General features: G+C 35.2%; 1 protein-coding gene across 2 annotated transcripts; it reads left to right on the top strand.

The window, feature by feature from the left end:
- The first annotated feature begins 2,970 nt into the window (after window positions 1-2,970).
- CUNH18orf63 (chromosome unknown C18orf63 homolog) lies at window positions 2,971-17,099 on the top strand. 2 transcript variants are annotated; one of them, XM_085323763.1, is made up of 13 exons: window positions 2,971-3,104; window positions 3,754-3,832; window positions 4,354-4,410; window positions 5,844-5,955; window positions 7,378-7,419; window positions 8,363-8,439; window positions 9,889-9,998; window positions 10,649-10,745; window positions 10,869-10,954; window positions 11,507-11,684; window positions 12,474-13,553; window positions 14,780-14,896; window positions 17,043-17,099. In XM_085323763.1, the coding sequence occupies exons 1-13, from the start codon at window positions 2,971-2,973 to the stop codon at window positions 17,097-17,099; spliced, it is 2,226 nt and encodes a 741-aa protein (XP_085179889.1). The 2 variants fall into 2 exon arrangements, with proteins under 2 accessions (XP_085179889.1, XP_085179887.1); XM_085323761.1 differs by having other exon boundaries at window positions 11,507-11,690.
- Window positions 17,100-18,604: the final 1,505 nt, after the last annotated feature.

The raw sequence follows: 18,604 nt of genomic DNA, 5'->3' as shown, positions 1-18,604 counted from the left end.
CGGCGGCGGCTGAGGCGCTTCGCCGCCGGCTGAGCTTCAGCAGCGGTTGCACTGCGTCGGGTACCTTGATACCTATACCTTCCGTTATGGTTAGGGGTTGGGAAGCTTACATGAGGGAGTTAAAAATGACTGCAGGCGACCCGTCATGGCCCAGATCCSTTTCCCTAGGCTGACACTTAGCTCGCTGCTCTGTACACCGAAACAGGACAACTTCCTAACTTCCTCACTGAATTACTGTTTTTTCAGATCCCATCTCAAATTTATCAGAGTCATCCTAATGGGAAGTGTGCCCATAGTCTCTCACAGCTTTCCAGATATTTCCAGTTTTACTAAGGAGGCTCTTTATTCCATCGTCCAGGCTGTTATGAAAATAATAAATACCACCTCCAAACTCGGTGATCTACCCTTCTGTTTTGACTGAAAAGCAAGAAGTGCTGTGTAACTAAAGGCTTACTCAGTTTGGCAGCCATTCTGTAATGTTTTCAAGAWCATGCTTTCCTATAAAAATGTTGTGATTATCAGTCTCTAAAGGTGTAATTTCTCTCCCACCCATGCCATCTACTATCTGTAAAGAAGGCAATTGGATTATCTGATGTGATTTAAATTTGATAAATCTATGCTGTTATTTCTCTCTCTTTTTTTTTCCTCCTCTGAAGGGACAAACCATTTGCAAGCACTCTGTCTCGTCAGCTTTTATGATCCCTGCGAAGATTTAACTGAATCCGGTGAGTGGTTCCTGGAGAGGAGTTGTCCTGAACYAGCAAGCAGATCACTGGAACATTACAGCATGTGTTTTACAACATCTTTACAAAGTCCCCAGTTGGCCATTTGGGATTCTTTAAAACAGTRTGAAAGTTGAGAACCTGGCCCTTCTTTTCTGTGTTCACAAAATAACATTTTTAAAATGGTCTTTTCCTGAAAGCTATAGCTTCTGGAATTTTCTGATGAAGTGGTAATCTTGAAGGCATTTTAAAAAAATCTGCTCCTCATTAGTAGAAAAAAAACTTGAAATGCATCCTTTAAGGATGAAAAACAAAGAAACAATCATGATTTGCTTTAAATTTGCAGTTCTAAAACACTGATAYTGTGATTTTCTAGCATGTGACTGAGCTTTTTAAGCATTTAAATGTATTACACTATAATCAAAGCAAAGCAAAATCAGAACAGCAAGGCTGTCTTTGGCATTTTCCTTCAAAAATGTTTCTGGATCATCATTTTTGTCATGACTTACAAAATTGCTCTGTCAGGTGACTTCACATGTTGACTTCACAACATTTGCAAAATATATTGCTTTATATTTATTACTTTATTGATTGCTTTGGTAAAGCCAGTTCAAAAAAAAAATTTTTTTTTGAGGGTTTGCAAGGGGAGAGCTATTAGAACAGCTCTTTTCTTTGTGCAGTGCTTGTGCCCAAGTTTGGATGAAAAACAGACTTCCTACTTAACTTTGGAACACTGATTCATTGAGAAAGCTGCTGTGGTGAAGGGATGTATTTTCTCTGAATAATGACATTTTAACTGTTCTTTTCTGTGTCATAAATATTCCAATTCCTTTACATTGTGCCTGGGCTATGCTGCAATATACAACAGTCAAATAACCAATTGGCCCTAACTTAGTATTACTCTCACTCACGTGAAACATTTTAGTGCTSTTGGATAACACTGATAAGGTGTGACCCACCAAAGGTGTTTGAGAAAACAAATTCATGGAAAGAAATTTCCATCTCTGGCCAGTATATGATCCTGAAATGGTCACAGCTCAGTTACAAGTGTGAATCTTTACGGAATGATAATAGTTCACAATATCTGGTCTCTCACTCTGGGTGTACAAAAAATAGCAAGAAGGAATAAAAGGGTTACATTTGCAACCTGAGCTTTATTTGGCATGTTTAGGAAATTTCAAATGCTATGGAGTTGCAGCAGGTCTACTCAGTTGTATGGTGGTGAACATGCATGTACTCTGTATACTAACTTCTCATAGTTAGTGTAGTAGTATATATACAAGATAGTAATAGTGGCCTGAGCCCAAAACTGCCTCCTGTTCTTGAACTGGAAATATAGTCAATAATTTTGTGTGTGAGAGAGAGTTTTGTTAGAATCACTGGATACCTAACCATGTTCCAAACACCAGATATGTTTTCTTGATGTTTTAATAYATGCGTAGCAGTGTATTTCAAAACTAAAACTCACATCAAAACAAAATCCTRTTCTTCCTACACTTCTCCTTTGGGAGCAAGAATGGGAGAACAAATGGTCTSTGATCATTATTAGCGATATAGCTTAATGCGATTCTGGATTACTACAGCTTGGAGTACTACAACATAAGCAGGTACTCAGTTCTACATAGGTTACAATGCAGTGTTCGCCTATGGCTTGAAAAGGGAGGTGGATTTAATCAGAATTCTGTTAACACTAGGAAGGGGACCTGCTCGGGCAAGAAGGATAAGAGAGGGACAAGATTTCCCGTGTGGTCTGTGTCTCCCATGATTCTCATTCTCTTTAACAGATTGGCCGTGGTGTTTGTATGACTTGGGGAGGATATTTCTGTTGAGCTTCTGGCAATTAAACTTTCTTTTCAGGCAGCAGGGGAGCAACTTCATGGAGGGATTCCTCTGCTCATGAATCCCTGGTTGACTGCAGTCCAAACATAGATACAGAAGAAAATGTAAGGGATGCTTTTGTTCTTGTCTTTACTCTGAATATTCTAGCAATTGCAAAAAAAAAAAAAAAAAAAAAAAAAAAAAAAAAAAAAAAGTATGGTACATTATATATATTAGAAGTACGCTTAATTGTCTGGTTTAGTTGACTGAATTATATTTCCCATGTAACCTTAATCAAAAGACAATTATCTGATTATTGGTTTACCTGATGTCATATAAAGTTCTCCAAACAAATACCTGCCTTATAATAATGAAATAAATTTCTTCTTTTAAGACCAAGCTGCTGTTTAGGTACAATCAACAATATAACATGAATGACACTGGACACCAGTCTCTGTTCTTTGTCAGTCTGCCTGAACTACAAAAACTCTGTGCCATTACGGTAACCCTGAGTTCCCAGTTGCCGGAAACCGAGATAAGGAATACACAGATAAAGATTTGCAGGTAAAGAATTTTCAGGGCTATTATCTTGAGAAGATGTTGGTAGTCATTATTCAAGGATTTTATCAGCAGTACTAGTAGTTAACTGTAATAAAATCAGCAAAATTCATAAGAGCAGTGAGCGCTGTATAATTGTGTTATTTTTTGGTGGAGGACTTGCTCACTATTGAAAAAAAATGTCATCTGGTAAAACTAACAAGGCCTCCTACTTGGAATTAATAAATAGTTAAAATTAATCTATGATCACATAAAAAGTTGGAATACTTTAGGTATATCTTCCAGGCTACTGTATTGCTTTATGGAGGTTGAGACGGAATGAAGAGAATACTCAGAAAGCATATGTATTTTCCTTAATGCACACCAAGCATTATGCCATTCTCTTTACTGGGAAGGGGAAGAAATGAGAAATTCTACCAACAGGAACAACCATTGGGGTATTTTATTCATTTGTTGAAGACCAGCAGTCTTTGTCTTAGACCATTGTGGGTGGGTTAGCAGCAAAGTAACCTGGGCTACACCAACATACTATAATGAACCACTGGAAACTGATTAAAAATGTAACGTATTGTGTTTGTAAAAAATAAAATAAACGTAAGCTGAGAAAGTGAAGTAGAGAAAATTATTTCTGATTTTTCAAACTTTTTCTTTATAGACAATTATTATTTATGCATCAAGACATCCTTTCTGCACCTGTCATTGGAACACTAAATCAAATTTCAGTTGTAACAGCGGTCAGTAATCACTGTGTAAATAAATATATGCAGTTACGTACATAAATACATTTTTTAAGAAAATGTTTTGTTTGAGAACCAAGTATAAGTAAAATCATACTATTTAAAGCAAACTTTTGTATACATGTGTTAGTGATGTAGATACAGCTTATGTCTTCTTTTATTTTGGTGAAGTGGCCTTTCCAGATGCTGAATTTTTTGTGGAACAGAATGGACTTAGTTGGTAAGATGCCACACAATTCACAATGACTGTAGCAGGGTCAGGGTTCTGCCTTTACAGTCTAGGCAATCTTTTGTTTGCTTGGTAATGTATCTTTAGCTGGAAATCAGATTACACTAAGAAAAATACAGAATACTCAGTTACCATTCTCCTTTAAAATACAGGATAGAGTATTTACTGTAACTCTTCCAAGGGTGTTCTTYTAAGACAAAGATACTGATAGGCAAGAACTTAATTTACGATTTGTTAAAATATCTCTTTAAAGTCAGACTCTGGAGGATATATATATGTTTTTTTTTAGATTCCTTTCTACAAAACTGGAATATGTCAAGCATATATAGAGAAACAAGGAGCTACTGTAAGTGCTGAAAGATGTCACAGTTCTTAAGATTATTATGCTTATCTGCAGTTGCTGTTGCCAAAGATGAGTACTGAAAATTGTTTCTTTTCTTGCAATTTACACTACGGGAGCCAGAGTTTCAAAGTAAAAAGCATTTATCCCTTAGCCAAAATGTGTYTTGCAAATCTGATTATAGTAAGGGTATGTAATCAGAGACAAAAGTTTTAAAAAGAATTTCTTGAGCAATTTCAGTAGAATTGTCTGCTGCAGGAGAGTCCTCGTCCTTTCCGGGGACATTAGTATTTGACCTAAAGGCAAAGATAGACCTGCCATTTGGGCCAAAAATCTGCAGCTCCCCCTTTGGCATGATCCTGCATGTACATATTCTGGTGGTCCCACAAARGGGCTGCTCAGACTGCTGAATTGTGTCTCCATTCCTTTCTGGGCTATATCCAACCTTTATAGAATTGTCTCGAAACAAAGCAAAAATGTAGAGAAGAAATGGAACCCATGAGCTTTACAGCTGATATACTTTTAGACTGAGTATTATGCATATGTTTTGCTGTGTTCTATTATGCAATGTTTGTGTTTTTAGGAATGTATGTATGGACATACTTAAATTTCTAAGTCAAAAAACTTACTGTAATCACAGACAGTAKTTCTACTGATTTATTTGCACRGCCATTGGGATSTATTTTTTCTTGTTCCCAGATACATGAATGTGTGTTTGTATTTGGAAAACATRCASTGTTCATGATGCTTACACAAACAGTTTGTAACCTTACCAAACCACTTTATATCAATATATGTAACTAACCTATCATCATTAGATTTTCCCAYTCCAGCAGCTGAGTAACAAATATACCGAATAACCAYGAGCTGCAAGCAGATCCTTGCAGGATCTCATTAGAAATATCCTCTTGATGGTGTATTGGTTAACTCTTCTAACCTATTTTAATTKAGTGATCTTTTGACTAATGCTAACTGTCAACTGAATGCCATGCAAGACAGACTCAAATATATTGCAGGCAAGTACTACTGTCAGATGAAGAGAGATACATTTATCAAATGTTTTTGTGATCACAGAAGAACATCTCTAATCTTTAGTTTGACAGCAGAGGTAATATTTGTAAATTTTGGGTGTCATGGCTGGAAAGAGATGTGCGTCTAGTAAAGTACTCCATACAGTTCAATTCATTTTTTCCTCAAGTTCCTTATCAGCCCTGTGGAAACATTAAAGGAATTGTGTTGCTTTGATGACCCATAAAAATCTAAATGACTACATCAAATATTGTGCTAACCTGCTGTAGATAAGATGAAAAGTAAAGATGTTAACATTTACTAGGATTTGGCCCCAAAATACAGCAGTATTATCTTTGATAAAATGTTGACCAAAGCCTTTTACAAATCTGTTAAATGATTGCTATTTTTCTTCTTGCTGCTGTTTTTAGCTGGAAGCACCACAAAGAGTTAGTCCAACCATTCTCCAAACCTGTCTCTCCTACACACTTATAGCCAGACTTGCTCCCAGATGGAACAAGGCTGGTCATCTCTTGGTGCAAGGTATTTTACTCACGTGGGTCAGGGATAAACTGTTTGATTTTCCATTCTTTATTAATGAAGAGAAGGGAGGATTTGTTGGACCATCTTTCATTCTACCAAGCTTGGTCTTACAAGGTGGTAGTTCCTTTACCTGACATCTCTCTACTAATTGCTATGTAGRACAATTATAATTTATCAAAGTATGAAAAAATAGATGTGTTTCCGATAACTATGATGTGTTTTGTTTATTAAGCAAAGCAGCTTTGTGGATCATTCCAAATATAGAGAAAAATGTGTATTTTCTTGTATTATTCTCAGTCACAATATTAACAGGTTACTTTATACAAATAGCTGTTTTTTAGTATCTTCAAAGCATACAGCTCTCTGAAATGAAGTTGATTTATTCAAGAATAGCAACTAAAAGTAGAGAGCTAGGTTGGTAGCTGGTACAAAATTGACTTCACTAAACCAGACATTGACGAACAACAGTGTCCCCCTGGGACCTGCAGCCTGTCTAATCATATATTTTTCTAAATCTGGGCAAAACAGCCTAGGCTGAATATATCTGATAAGAGAGAGCAGAAAGAGGTTTTGCTTCTACCTCTAATTCTATTTGGCATAACTCTCACAGAAAGTTGATACAGGCTTTAAATAATCTTAAGAACTTGCTGAGCCAGCTAATATGAGGCATGGGATTCTGATTTCAGTGGCAAGGAGACCAGTTTTAGAGTCCCTGCCTCTCTTTCTTTGAAGGGTTATTTTCATCCTGAAACATTTGACAGGTTTCTTTTACAGCACATCTACACAATCAGTTGCAACTATATAGCTAAAAGGGAATAAAATGAGCAGTACAGGGACAAACAGTTGGGATAAACAGATGGAAATGTTCCCCTGAGGAATTCTTTGAAAATAGGGCCAGAGTAAGCGTTGAGAAAAAGTAAAGGTTAGATTTCTTTCACACCCTCAGTTCTTTTTAAGATACTCTTACCAGTTTCTTCAGATGGACACAGTAATAATACTGTTCTCAGTTTTTGTCATACCAGTAAGATAAAGTCTTAATGTAAAGTATACATAGTAATGCTATAMGTGTATCACTTACAGTCTATCAGCTTTTAATGATAGATGGTAAAATATATAGTAATACTTTACAAGTTTGCCTTTGAGCCTGAGAAATTTATTAACTGTTARTTAAAAAGAGTTCCATGTGCATATTCCTTACTGGGAGAATAATGACATGTAAATAGTCTTTCTTTCTTTCTTTCATTTTATGTTAATGGTTTAATGAAAATTTGATTGATATAGGATTCTTTCTCTTTTTATAAGGAACAAACTTTACAGCAGTCCTAGTACACACAAAAGAAACCACGTGATCTCTACATTTATCTGCATAAAGGCATGGGGCATATGTTTTACAAAATAATGTTTACTTTTTTTATTATTAAGGGAAGGATTTTTTGTCTCATTCAGGAAGGCAAAATGCTGTTGGTAGGTACAATATTCTGTTAATTGTAAACTTGCATGAGAAAGGTATAATTATATGCTCTCATGAGCTAAATACTACCATGATCTTGGCTTTTCATTTTTCGTTCTGAAATGATCTCATTTAAAATACACTTGATGGCAGATATTTCTTTGTATGTAATAGTTGTCAGCTCAACTGCACCCTTGAAAAGTTACACACAGAAAAAGGTAATTTGTCTACTATTAATTTTACTCTTATGACCATAGATTGAAATGTATTATCAAAAAGTACAATTATTACAATTAAATGCACTTGCCTAAAATTAAGACTCTTGCAAGAAATGTGGAAGTTTCATAACATTACGTAGGAAGCTGAGCTGAAGTTACTATGCTGTATACATTAAGTTTGCCCTCTGCAAAAGTTAAGTCACATAGAACATGCTGTTTAGTTGTTGCAAAAAATGAAAAGAGCTAAGGATTACACTTTCAGATATTGCAACCTAAATTTGTAGTAGGGACATATGTTCAGGAACATAATACATTAAGGCCCTGTGCTTGCTCAGGGGCTGGCTAAATATTCTAGGAAGTGTCAGTGAATGCTTGCCTTGGTGTTATGGCCTTTCCTGTTGACCACTACTGGATGCACAGTATTGTGCTAGATGAGCCAATCTTATATTTGCATTAAATACATTTGCTTTGAAAATAGGTATTTGTATATCCAAGATAAGGATATCAAGCATCCAGTTGCATGGACAGCCATGAGTTATTAGGGAGATCTACCTTATAGATGATACTTCATTATTTTCACAGCTAAAATGCAATTAATTTCTGTTTCCATGCTGAGTCTTATCTTTTGATTTCCAAACTCAGTACTGCAATGAAAAATTCTTTTAAATAAACATTTGCTTTAGCTTTTTGTTTAACAAATAGACTACAGATACTGCCTTGGGCTTTTTTTTTACTTCAGTTATAGACCTCAATGTATCAGAGACACAGCTTTGCATCAGTGTGGAGGCTTACTCAGTTCGGCTGCCACTACCTGAGGTATATAACAGCTATACTCTCTATGACTTTTTTTGACCTACTTAGCTTTATTTTCTCCTCTCTCAGATGACTTTAATTAATGTGGTGGGGATGGAAGTGCTTATTTCTGGTTGTATTAAGACAGTAATCTTATTAGTTGACCATATACATCTATTCCTATGCCTACACACTATGGAGTGTATAACATTCCACATTATATGCCTGTTGATGSATTCTAGCAAGCATACCAAACTTGTCTTTGTAAAACTGAGATTATAGACTAATTAGGAGACCTTTGGAAAAATACTTTCTGATTATAGTGTTGAGGCGTGTTTCCTTCTAACAGTGTTCTCTAGAAGGCATTCATAGTGTCACTTTAATGTATAGACAGCTCTGAGTAACAAATGTGAAGCTACAGATCAAGTTATCAGCACTACATATAAGATCTCTATATATTATTTTTCTGCAATCTTCTCCATTTTCTGTGCAACTTTCAAAATATGGGAACAGCTCAGACTWTGCTACTTTTGCGAATAATTAGTAAATGCTTTAAGAAATTGTGTTTAAGATTAAAAAATAAGTCTCTTTCTGACAGCCATGTTGCCTTTACCAAATATGTTTTTGCACAGAGGAGCCTATTTGTCAGGCTTGCTGTTTCTTCCAAAATAAGTATTTCTGATCTGAACTCTTCTTCTTTAGAACAAAAGATCAGGATTTCCTCTTTGATTTAACTAGACAACATAAACGTTAAAGATATGTCTATGAATCAAATTCCAGAAGTACACAAAGCAATGATAGAAGTAATCATAATATGGTTTCTTTACCAGTTTGGTCATTTTAATATTCATGCCTTTCTACTTTTCTAAAACAGAAATGRTAAGATTTTCCTGCCAGTGAATTAATGCAAACCATGACAGACCTTAGAGAGAAAACATGTTTCTCAAATCTAAGTGTTTGGCTGCTATAGTCAAATATTTCCTCCATGAAAATGTGTGGAGTTTCTTGACTTGCTCACAGGGTAAAGGTGTATGTCTTGTTAATGCTGTTGCTGGAGACTTTGCACTTGATTAGGTAAGTTGGTATATGGAGCAACTAGGTTGTCAAACATGAGTTTAAATTTGATTTTAAACTCATTTATTTAAATTGAATTTAAAAAAATCTACAAGGAAGTGAGAGAGCTTGTAGTCTGAGGCATTCCTTCTATATCCCTACATATTAAAGCACTTTAAATAAAATTTAAATCTTGCTGGTTTAAGTGACCTTTAAATCTTTTGACTTAAGTACCTTTTGGAAGTATAGGCTCTAACCATGGAGACAATATGCTTCTGAAATAAGCAGTTCATGAGACCAGATAGATTAATAATAATGCAAGACCTTCAGTGTATTTTGATATACATATTTATTTTTGCGTGTTTTTATTTTTGTACTGTTGCAGGAATATTTGCAAATAACTTTGTTTTCTGTTTYAAGCTGGGAGAGTTTGATATTTCAGAAAACATCTTAAAGATATTTGACAGCAATGAAAATGCAATTATTCACAGGCATTCCATTTTGAGTAACTGGTGCTATGTTCTGCCAAGGTAGGAGTTTGTTTAAATTCCAGCAGAAAYATATTTGCTATATTTGCTATGCAAATTGTGAATTTGATACTAGTGATAAAAGCAGTTCTGTTTTATAGTCTGTTTACTGTCAGGAAGCCATTTTACATTTATTGTCTCAGTGTTATAGAAAAGGAGAAAGAAAAAATAATCAGTAAATGATAAATCTGRTATTTAAATATCTATTACTAAAATCTGTTACTATGTGATATGTAAGACCTTTCTCTCAAACATAATTTTAGCAGAAAGTGTCTATTTAAAGAAAAAATATTTCTTTTGCCAGAAACTACCTCTATTTTTGCCAACAATTTTTATTACAGCAACATCAGAAGTAATAAYATTTTTCCTCCTGTTCTACACTCATTGTAATGGTATAACAGACAAGAAGAAATCAAACTTGTAGATGACAAACTCTTTTACATATTTCAGGAAAAATGTTGGTGTTGTTCTGTCATTGCATGTACTTGTCCTGAATGCATGAGCTATAGACAATAGTTTTCAAAACATAACAATAATCTATAAATATTTTTAGTGCCAAAAATGAGATTAACTTTTTTCYCCCAAAGTCTAGTGTATTTTCAGCTGTGTTATATGACATCCTTTSTAAATATCATTTCTTTACCCATACACAGCATGAAAATGGGTCAGATCATAAGCATCAGCCACATAATTCCTCCAGAATCTCCTTTTCATTCATATAAAGACTTTCAGATGCACTGGAAGAGTCTGGTAAGAAGGAATACACTATTTTTAAAAATTTTCCCTCCATCTTTTTATCATCTATTGAATTTGTATTTTTTAATACATATTTATATGTGTGTGCTTTTTTTTTTTTTTTTTTTTTTTTTTTAGTATGGATATATTCTTCCAGAGAATACTGAAGAGACAAAAACATACTGCAGTGTTTACTTCAAGCCAATAGGAGAAAGATTTTTTACGTATCCTTTGTGTATACATCTCCTTCACTACTACTCTAGCTAAGGTCTAAATTTTCATCTTTGCATGTGCTACATTTATCTCTTGCATAATTACATAAAAGTCAATGGAATTGTTTAACTAGACAAACTGGAACAAAATACTCAGTTGAGTCTCTTCGTATTGAGTAATCTTAAGTCAAATAGATTGCTTTGCCTTACAACTTCTGTAAACACAGTAATACCATTCTAAACAGTAAAAAAAAGGAAGAGTTGAATTCATGCTATTTGTTGTTTCAGTAAAAGAAGGTTGAAAAGATTCATTCTAAAGGGAATTTTCCTGCTAGGAAAGACTAGACTAAAGAATACTCAAGTTGAGCAAAGCTAGATTAGTATGATGTAAACATACTAAAGTTCTTTAGCTTCTAAAGTTTTAGCTCCTTAAGAAAGTAAGTGCTTTTGTTCAGCTTTTTGAAAAAGCTTTAAACATATTCATTCCAAATTCATTCCAAAGAAGATGATTCAAAATTATAGAAATATGAAGAACCTTGTTATGTACCCTGAACATTTATTCAGGTACCCTTTAAGTTGCATTCGAAGTCAACCAGTGCAGTATTTCCCTAGAATAGACTTAGAAAGTGTGTTGAACTCTTTTCTTTCTGACATGAAGTCTAATCTTTCATATCTATGTGGATTTCCAGTAAAGATGACAAATAAAGCACTTTATGCTAYGCAGGGACTCTCCAGAGCTCTAGTAAGTGTAAAGTCTTTTATATAAACATTAATGGCATGTATATGTATTTCTCTAAAAAAGAAACTGCAAAAAGATAAAATTGTGTGGACTTAGTCATTTAAAAACACTTAGGCTGTAAGTTTTRCTTTGTGACAGGTGATGGAAAGGAGAAGAGCAATCTCAACTCCTTTCATTTGAGGCTGCAACAAAGGCTGAAACTGAAATTTCTTTATTAGTCATGTTTGAAAAAAGAAATGAAATAATTAATTCTGAAAAAAAGAATAAATACAGAAACTGCAGATTCTAAAATACTATAATCTTCTTTCAGAGCACAGTTCCTGTTTATGTCACTTCAGTGATCAAAGCTAGAAGGGCTCCTCCTTGTCTTCTGCAGTTTTTAAAAACACTGAGACTGTCTTTTGCTTAGACTACAGATGCTTTTAGAAGTCATACAAGACAAGGAGAATAGTCAGACAACTCTCTGCAGACCACCTAAAAATGCTAGGCAATACCAAGTTGGAAAGCACTAAACCGAGATAATGACTATAATTTATGTCTTCCCTTCTCCTGAGAAATATGATATTCTCAGCATAGTTTATGAACAAAGAACTTAGGGAGGAGAAGACAAAATTTATTGATAGCGACCACAAAATATTGTTTAAAAATACAGATCATTCTATTTCAAGCAGGAAAGCGTACAGTTTATATTGTGATGTGCACCAGGTATATATCATATAGTGATGCATTAAATGGCACTATGAAATATTTAAATCCAGTTCATTACATTTAGCAACTGTTATTGTATTGCAGGAAATAAAATCCAAGCCTGTGAAATTGGCTGATGAAGTGGTTTGTTCAGCATCTCTAACCCAGGCTCCTCCAAGGAAAGAGACTTTACCTGCAATTTCTTCATCATGCAGTATGAAAAAAAGCCACTGGATGGAGCATTTGATCAACAAGCCAAAAACACATACTTCAAGTAGCAGTAAAGGTACAAGAAAKGTTAGCTCTGAAGCAGCACAGATATCAGTGAATAACAGGCAAATACCAGGAGTATCCGACTTACCAATTCACTCTCCAAAATCTTTAGGAAGGCCTTGGARTTCAGCCTTTGACTGCCAAAGAAAAAGTGTTAACAAATTTATACCTATTTTCAAAGGAAAGTTGATGSAAATGAATGGAAAAAGCACAAGACAAACTGATGAGAAGAAAAGAGAAAATTCTGGAAGACATTCMCCAATAAAAATTATGGATGCCTCATCACCTATGCTGACAGTGTGCAAGTCCAGCATAACTGAGGTTTACAAACCTGTTCAAAATATGTCAGTCAAAAATCCTATTCATGGCAGCGTACTTCAGATAACAACAGAGAAAACATACGTAAAACATGGTATATCTGTATCTCAGTGGAAAACAGAGTCTAGTGGACAAATGACTAATTCTGAATATTCTGATAACTCTGCTTCAAGTGGAAATTCAAGTGAAGTCAATCTCAATAAGACAAATTCTCCTTCATTACCTAAGAATGCTAGGTCAGCACTTCAGAAATCAAACRTCAATGTGAATTTGAATGCATGTGCAGCTCTTACTTCCAGTAGAAGAAGGAGGAAACAGTTTACAAGTCAAAACACCACACAAGTTCTTGARAAACAATACAAGTCAAAGAAAGTACATTTGCAGGCTTGTAAATTAGACAATGAAATGACAAATTCTAGTTTATCACAGCAACAGACAAAGAGATTAAATGAAGGAGCAGAGTTAAATATTCATGAATCCATCTTACATGATACTGTGTGCATAGCCAAAAATGGAGAACATCCAGAATCATGCCATTCTGAGGACTGTATCACTAAGACAACTACTCGACGTTCAAAGGTTAACAGTGAGCAGGTATGATGAATAACAGCATGCATTCTCCCTGGGTTTCTAAAAAATAATAAGCAATAAAAAGCATGACTTTCATCATGTTTTACCATCCTTCTCAATACAATTTTCTAAATTTCTGCAGTGTGCGTTAATGTTTTCAACTGCTGTCATTTTATTTTTTTTTCTGAAAGGGAAGATCATTTGCTTTGTCATCTGAGATAAATACTCTTATTTGGGATCTTTAAGGTGATATAATTTGTTTTTACTTCTTTAAAACTTTCTACTAAACCATTATTGAGACTTACGTAAAAGTAATATGGTGAGATTTTCTGTGTTCATTCTGTCTGCATACAATACTGTATTAATAAACAGCTCCTGGAAGAAATCTTAAATCTCATCAGTTGTGTGGTGCTGGCTGTAGCATCTGTAATGCATAGGGCTCCTAGACAAACATAAAATTTTGCAAATACAAGTTTAATCAAATTTTACTAAATCACAAGTTGCAACAGGGGAAATTCCTACTGGACATAAAGGAAAAATATTTCTTCAGAGTGAGAGAGGTTAAGCACTGGAACAAGATGCGTAGAGAGGCAATAGAATCATTAGCCTTGTAGATTTTCCAAAAYTTAACTGTACAAGGACCAAAGCAACATGATCTAACTTTGAAGTTAGTTCTGCTTTGAGTAGAAGTTAGGTGTAGCTCCAGAGGTCCCTTACAACCTAAACTTTCTRTGATTCTGTGACTGTATCTCAATAAAGCAAATGGCTGAACTGATTTCAGTGCGATTTTTTCTGAATGATATCCCACAGATTGAGCACTTGAATAAATTGTGTTGCACTTATCACTGTTTTCACTTATAAAATGTAATTTGGCAGATGATTTCAAATTTGTGCTACGAGGGCATCTTTTGCTGTTCCATGAGCACAGTTCTTCGATTCTATTAGTTCTTAACTGCCAAAGCACCTAGAAATAAAAAGCATCAGATTATTACTGTATGACAGACACAGATTAGCTGTTAGAATGACCACACATACAGCAATTTCTAACAGGGRTAAATAAAGCTATCAAGATGAAGCTTGGTTTGGGGAACAATTAAATTATCTGTATAATTCACATTCGTGTTAAGTATTGTTGACTTACATTGATTAGATCCGTCAGACAAAATGTATTAATAAAAAGTCAGTCATTTTAACAAGTAGAAAAAGGCTGGATTTTTTCCTAATGAAGGTGTGAACTTCTATGCTTTAAGATTTTTACAGGGAATGAGCATCTGACATATGAATCACTGACCTCAAAACTGACTGACTTAATGAAGGGCAGCAACATGGAAGCATCGGTAAAGAAAGATTGTGCCAGAAGAAGGCAGGTAAAAAAAACCACACAAACCCTATCCCTTTCCCAACTCTACCCTGACACCTTTCATCTGGTCTACAAGAATTTAAAWTAAGAGATAAAAAGGAAAATATATGCTTTGTCATTTTAGCATGTTCCAGTTAAAGCAGGGAAAGTAACAAAATCTTACTGCTCCTGCTCTGACTAAAATTAGCCTTATTCTATCAGCTATGTTAAATATTTCAATTATGTGTCGAAAATGTTTATTTTCTGCAAAATATGGTACTGAAATGGAAAGATTTAATGATGTTACTTAATATAAATATGTTTTTGGAGCATATTTTCTGGTTCTACAGAAGACAGTTTTATCCTGTCTAATCTAACTATGGACATTTTCTTTGGCTTAGAAAGGCTCAACAACAACAATTAAATTGTCTCCTCATACTGTTTGTATTTTTATGTAATTTATCCAGTAGATGCTTGTCTAACAGTACGCACTTCTAAAATCCTCTTCAGATTTTTTTTTCATGATTCTTAAATGTTGCTGTTATCCACTAGTGGGGTATATTTCTATTTCTAAATATCACTTCCTGAATGCTTAGTAGTATCTTCCCTCTCCTTTTCCTTATGGCCACATTTTTAATATTTTTACTATGTAAAAATTAGAAAGGTTAGTAAAGAGCAGGTGCCAAGTCTCCAAAGCTCAGTATAATTATGTTTTCTTACATAGGTATGTATGTATTATTTGTGCCACTAGCCAGCTGAAAATACTGTGTAATAACACCACAAAATAAACCAGAAGGTGGAAAAGTTACACTTAACTCCTTATTTTGCCTAGGTTTCTTGCCTTTATGTTCCATCTCAAGCAGCCACATGACCATTTGAGGTCTCATAACCCATGTTCAGCATAGTGCCTTTACCTAGTCACATATYACAATATATAAACTTACCTTGTCAAACCTATTCATTAACTGTTGATTAAGAACTTAATATGTAGCCATATTTGAGATTCTTTGATTAAATTTGCATTTCTTTACATTAAATTTCATTTGTCATCTTTTTGTTTTGRTATGTTTTTTAAAGCCAAATAAGAGACTAGTCCGTAATTTTTAATGGCAATAAAAAGAGTACAGTCTGTGCTATCAGTGCAGTTCCGAAAGGGCTGGGACAGCAGCCTCAAGGGTGTCCTGCAGAAAGACACTCATATGCTAGAGCTCAGGCCACRGCAGGGAAGAGAAGTGTTGATATGCAAAAGATGAGCCCAACCCCTTTGGGCTGGCCCAGTCCCTCCACAGAAGTATAAAAATTCRAGCTTCTGGGGCCTGACTACTAAAGGCAGAGCTCCAGCATAACAGGCATTAGGTACTAAGGTCCATTGGCTGCCACTGCGAATGACGAATGTTGGTTGTACTAGGGCTCGTGAGCAYGGAGCTAGCTCCACAGCCTGGGCCAGCACAGGGCTTGTAGCTGGGCTGCTTGCACCGCTGGTCTGGGGAARGGGCACTATTCTGCCCTCGCCGTGGGTCACAAACACCCTGTGCTGCTTCTCCCTCTCCAGGCAGGCTGTGAGTGATGTTGGCACTAGCCTGAACCCTGGGAGCTGCTGCTCAGAGGTGGCAGGAGGCAGCAGGTCCTCCTCAGCTCCCCGCCATGCTCCCAGCGTGGCACTGCCACCGCTGGAGCCAAGTGATGTGGCTCCATGGCTCTGCGGAAGCTGCGCTCATCTGGAGTCTCAAGAGTAGGAGAGGGACTTGCCTAATGACTGGCTAGGGATGGGATCCGCAGTGCTCTTTTGTCTAGTTCCTCCCCTTTCCAAAATAGAATATAATGGTGCTGAATCCTGCTGTATGTCATAGGAACACCAGTTAACACTTCTCTGAAAACTAAGCCTTTAACTTTATCTCAGGTTTGGACACCAAAATTGATCAGTTGTTTCTGGAAGTCTTGGCTGCCAGTACTTGTAAGGGTATTTTCAAAATAGCTCTGTTTTTTAATTATGTACTAATTGCACATGTAATCCCATTTTAAACAATATTTACATTGATTAATAAAATTGTTTATTTTCCATTTCTGATACCTTTCAACTAAGTATTTCACTCAAAAAAAACTTCTTAGTTGAACTGTTAGCTTAGTGTCACTGCTTTGTTTGCTTTACTTTTTTTTGTTATTTCTTGTTACAGAAAGAACAAGACTCTTYGAAGTTAAAGAAAGCCAAAAGAAGTAAGCCTTCTGTGTAGGATGTTGTGGATTATTGAAGGAGAACTCTAGGTATGCTCATTAAAAATCTGAAAGTGTTTTTCTCTTTAATAAAATCATATTACATATCTATAATAGCTTCTTCTACTACAGATTATGATTATCCTATCAACTATCTCTAAAGGAATCACTTCTCTAAATGAATAGCTTCTAGAACAAGATAATAATGTAATGGAAGCCAAAATTCTTGCTTTCTCTGGACACTAGCAAATAAAGCTTTCCATTTTTGTAAAAAGAAAAAAAAGTAATGTTAAATACAAAGATATCTTGTCCGTAGTAGTATGCACAATCTTGCTTAAATCTATATTTCTCTTTTTAAAAAAACTAAAATAAACCTATTTTTTCTGTTACTGAGGTTCACTTGAATCTGAGCTAAAGTTAAAACCATATAACCATTAATATGAAGCTGCATATATCATTAATATCCTGATGTGAAATAGATTGACTAGATGCTGAGATCTAATCCAAGGACAAAATGGTCAGCTATATAAAATGAATAAAAATTAGTTTTCTGACCATACATTYGAGCTAACACTGCCCACATTATGAGAAGCTGTTGATGTTAACCTTGCAGGAGAGAACAAGCTTTTCCTTTGAATGTGAAGGATATATATATTGAATGAAAACCACTAGTGTTACTGATTTACTAACCTATTGCAAGTTATCATTATAAAGACATGCAGTTAACTGTTTCAGAGATAAGTAGAAGCATATGCATTCAAAAGAAAATATAAGTGTAAGTAAGATGGTCATACAGACACAAGTGGACAAAATGCACATTATAGAAAGCAAATGGAAAAACATAATAAAGAAGCAGAATATAAACTCCAGGTCCTTCAGTCYGGCTTTTGTCTTCAAAAAAGGTGATAAAAAGTAGCTAAATGTGCATTTTGTCTCAGTGACGCATTTTATGCCCTTCCATTCTTTGTGGTGGATAAATTTCTTCAATTGAAAATACATGTCAATTGTCTGTGTTGCCTAAGGAGAGCCCCTTCCATGAATGAAAGCTTTTCATAGGGCCTTCATAATTCAGCATTCAGCATATCCTGTTCCTCTGACTAGCATTTCTTCTGTCCTTTTATCTGTCCTGCTTCAAACAGAGACAGCAAAGCAAGACATGGTCCTTCTTCAGAAGTGATCTATATTAGCAGATTCAGCATAGATACTTGCAGGTTTGGAGTCTATGACTTTCACTACTTTCAACAGAAGTGGTGTCTCTGAGAGATGAGTTTAGAATGGCCAGAAATTTTTTACTTTATTTTTTTTACTAAATAAAAAAATCCCAACTTCTTCATTATTTATGAGGTAGGTGCTATAGGATCCAGTTGATTGCGTAGGTAATGCTTACACCTCAGAAAGAAAACAGTCTCCTCCATAAAGTGTTTGAAATATGATTCCTAAGAATCCCGTTGGTATGGGTTCTTCATTAATACTGATTACTTAAAACTAGAGCTAAAATAACTTCTGCTGTTGGATTGGTGCCTGC

This window comes from Rhea americana, unplaced genomic scaffold (assembly GCF_003343005.1).
Source record: "Rhea americana isolate MKP2758 unplaced genomic scaffold, rheAme1 scaffold_87, whole genome shotgun sequence".
In the NCBI taxonomy this organism is placed as follows: domain Eukaryota; kingdom Metazoa; phylum Chordata; class Aves; order Rheiformes; family Rheidae; genus Rhea; species Rhea americana.
The sequence above is the reverse complement of the archived record's forward strand: the minus strand, read 5'-3'. Positions and strand labels throughout refer to the sequence as shown.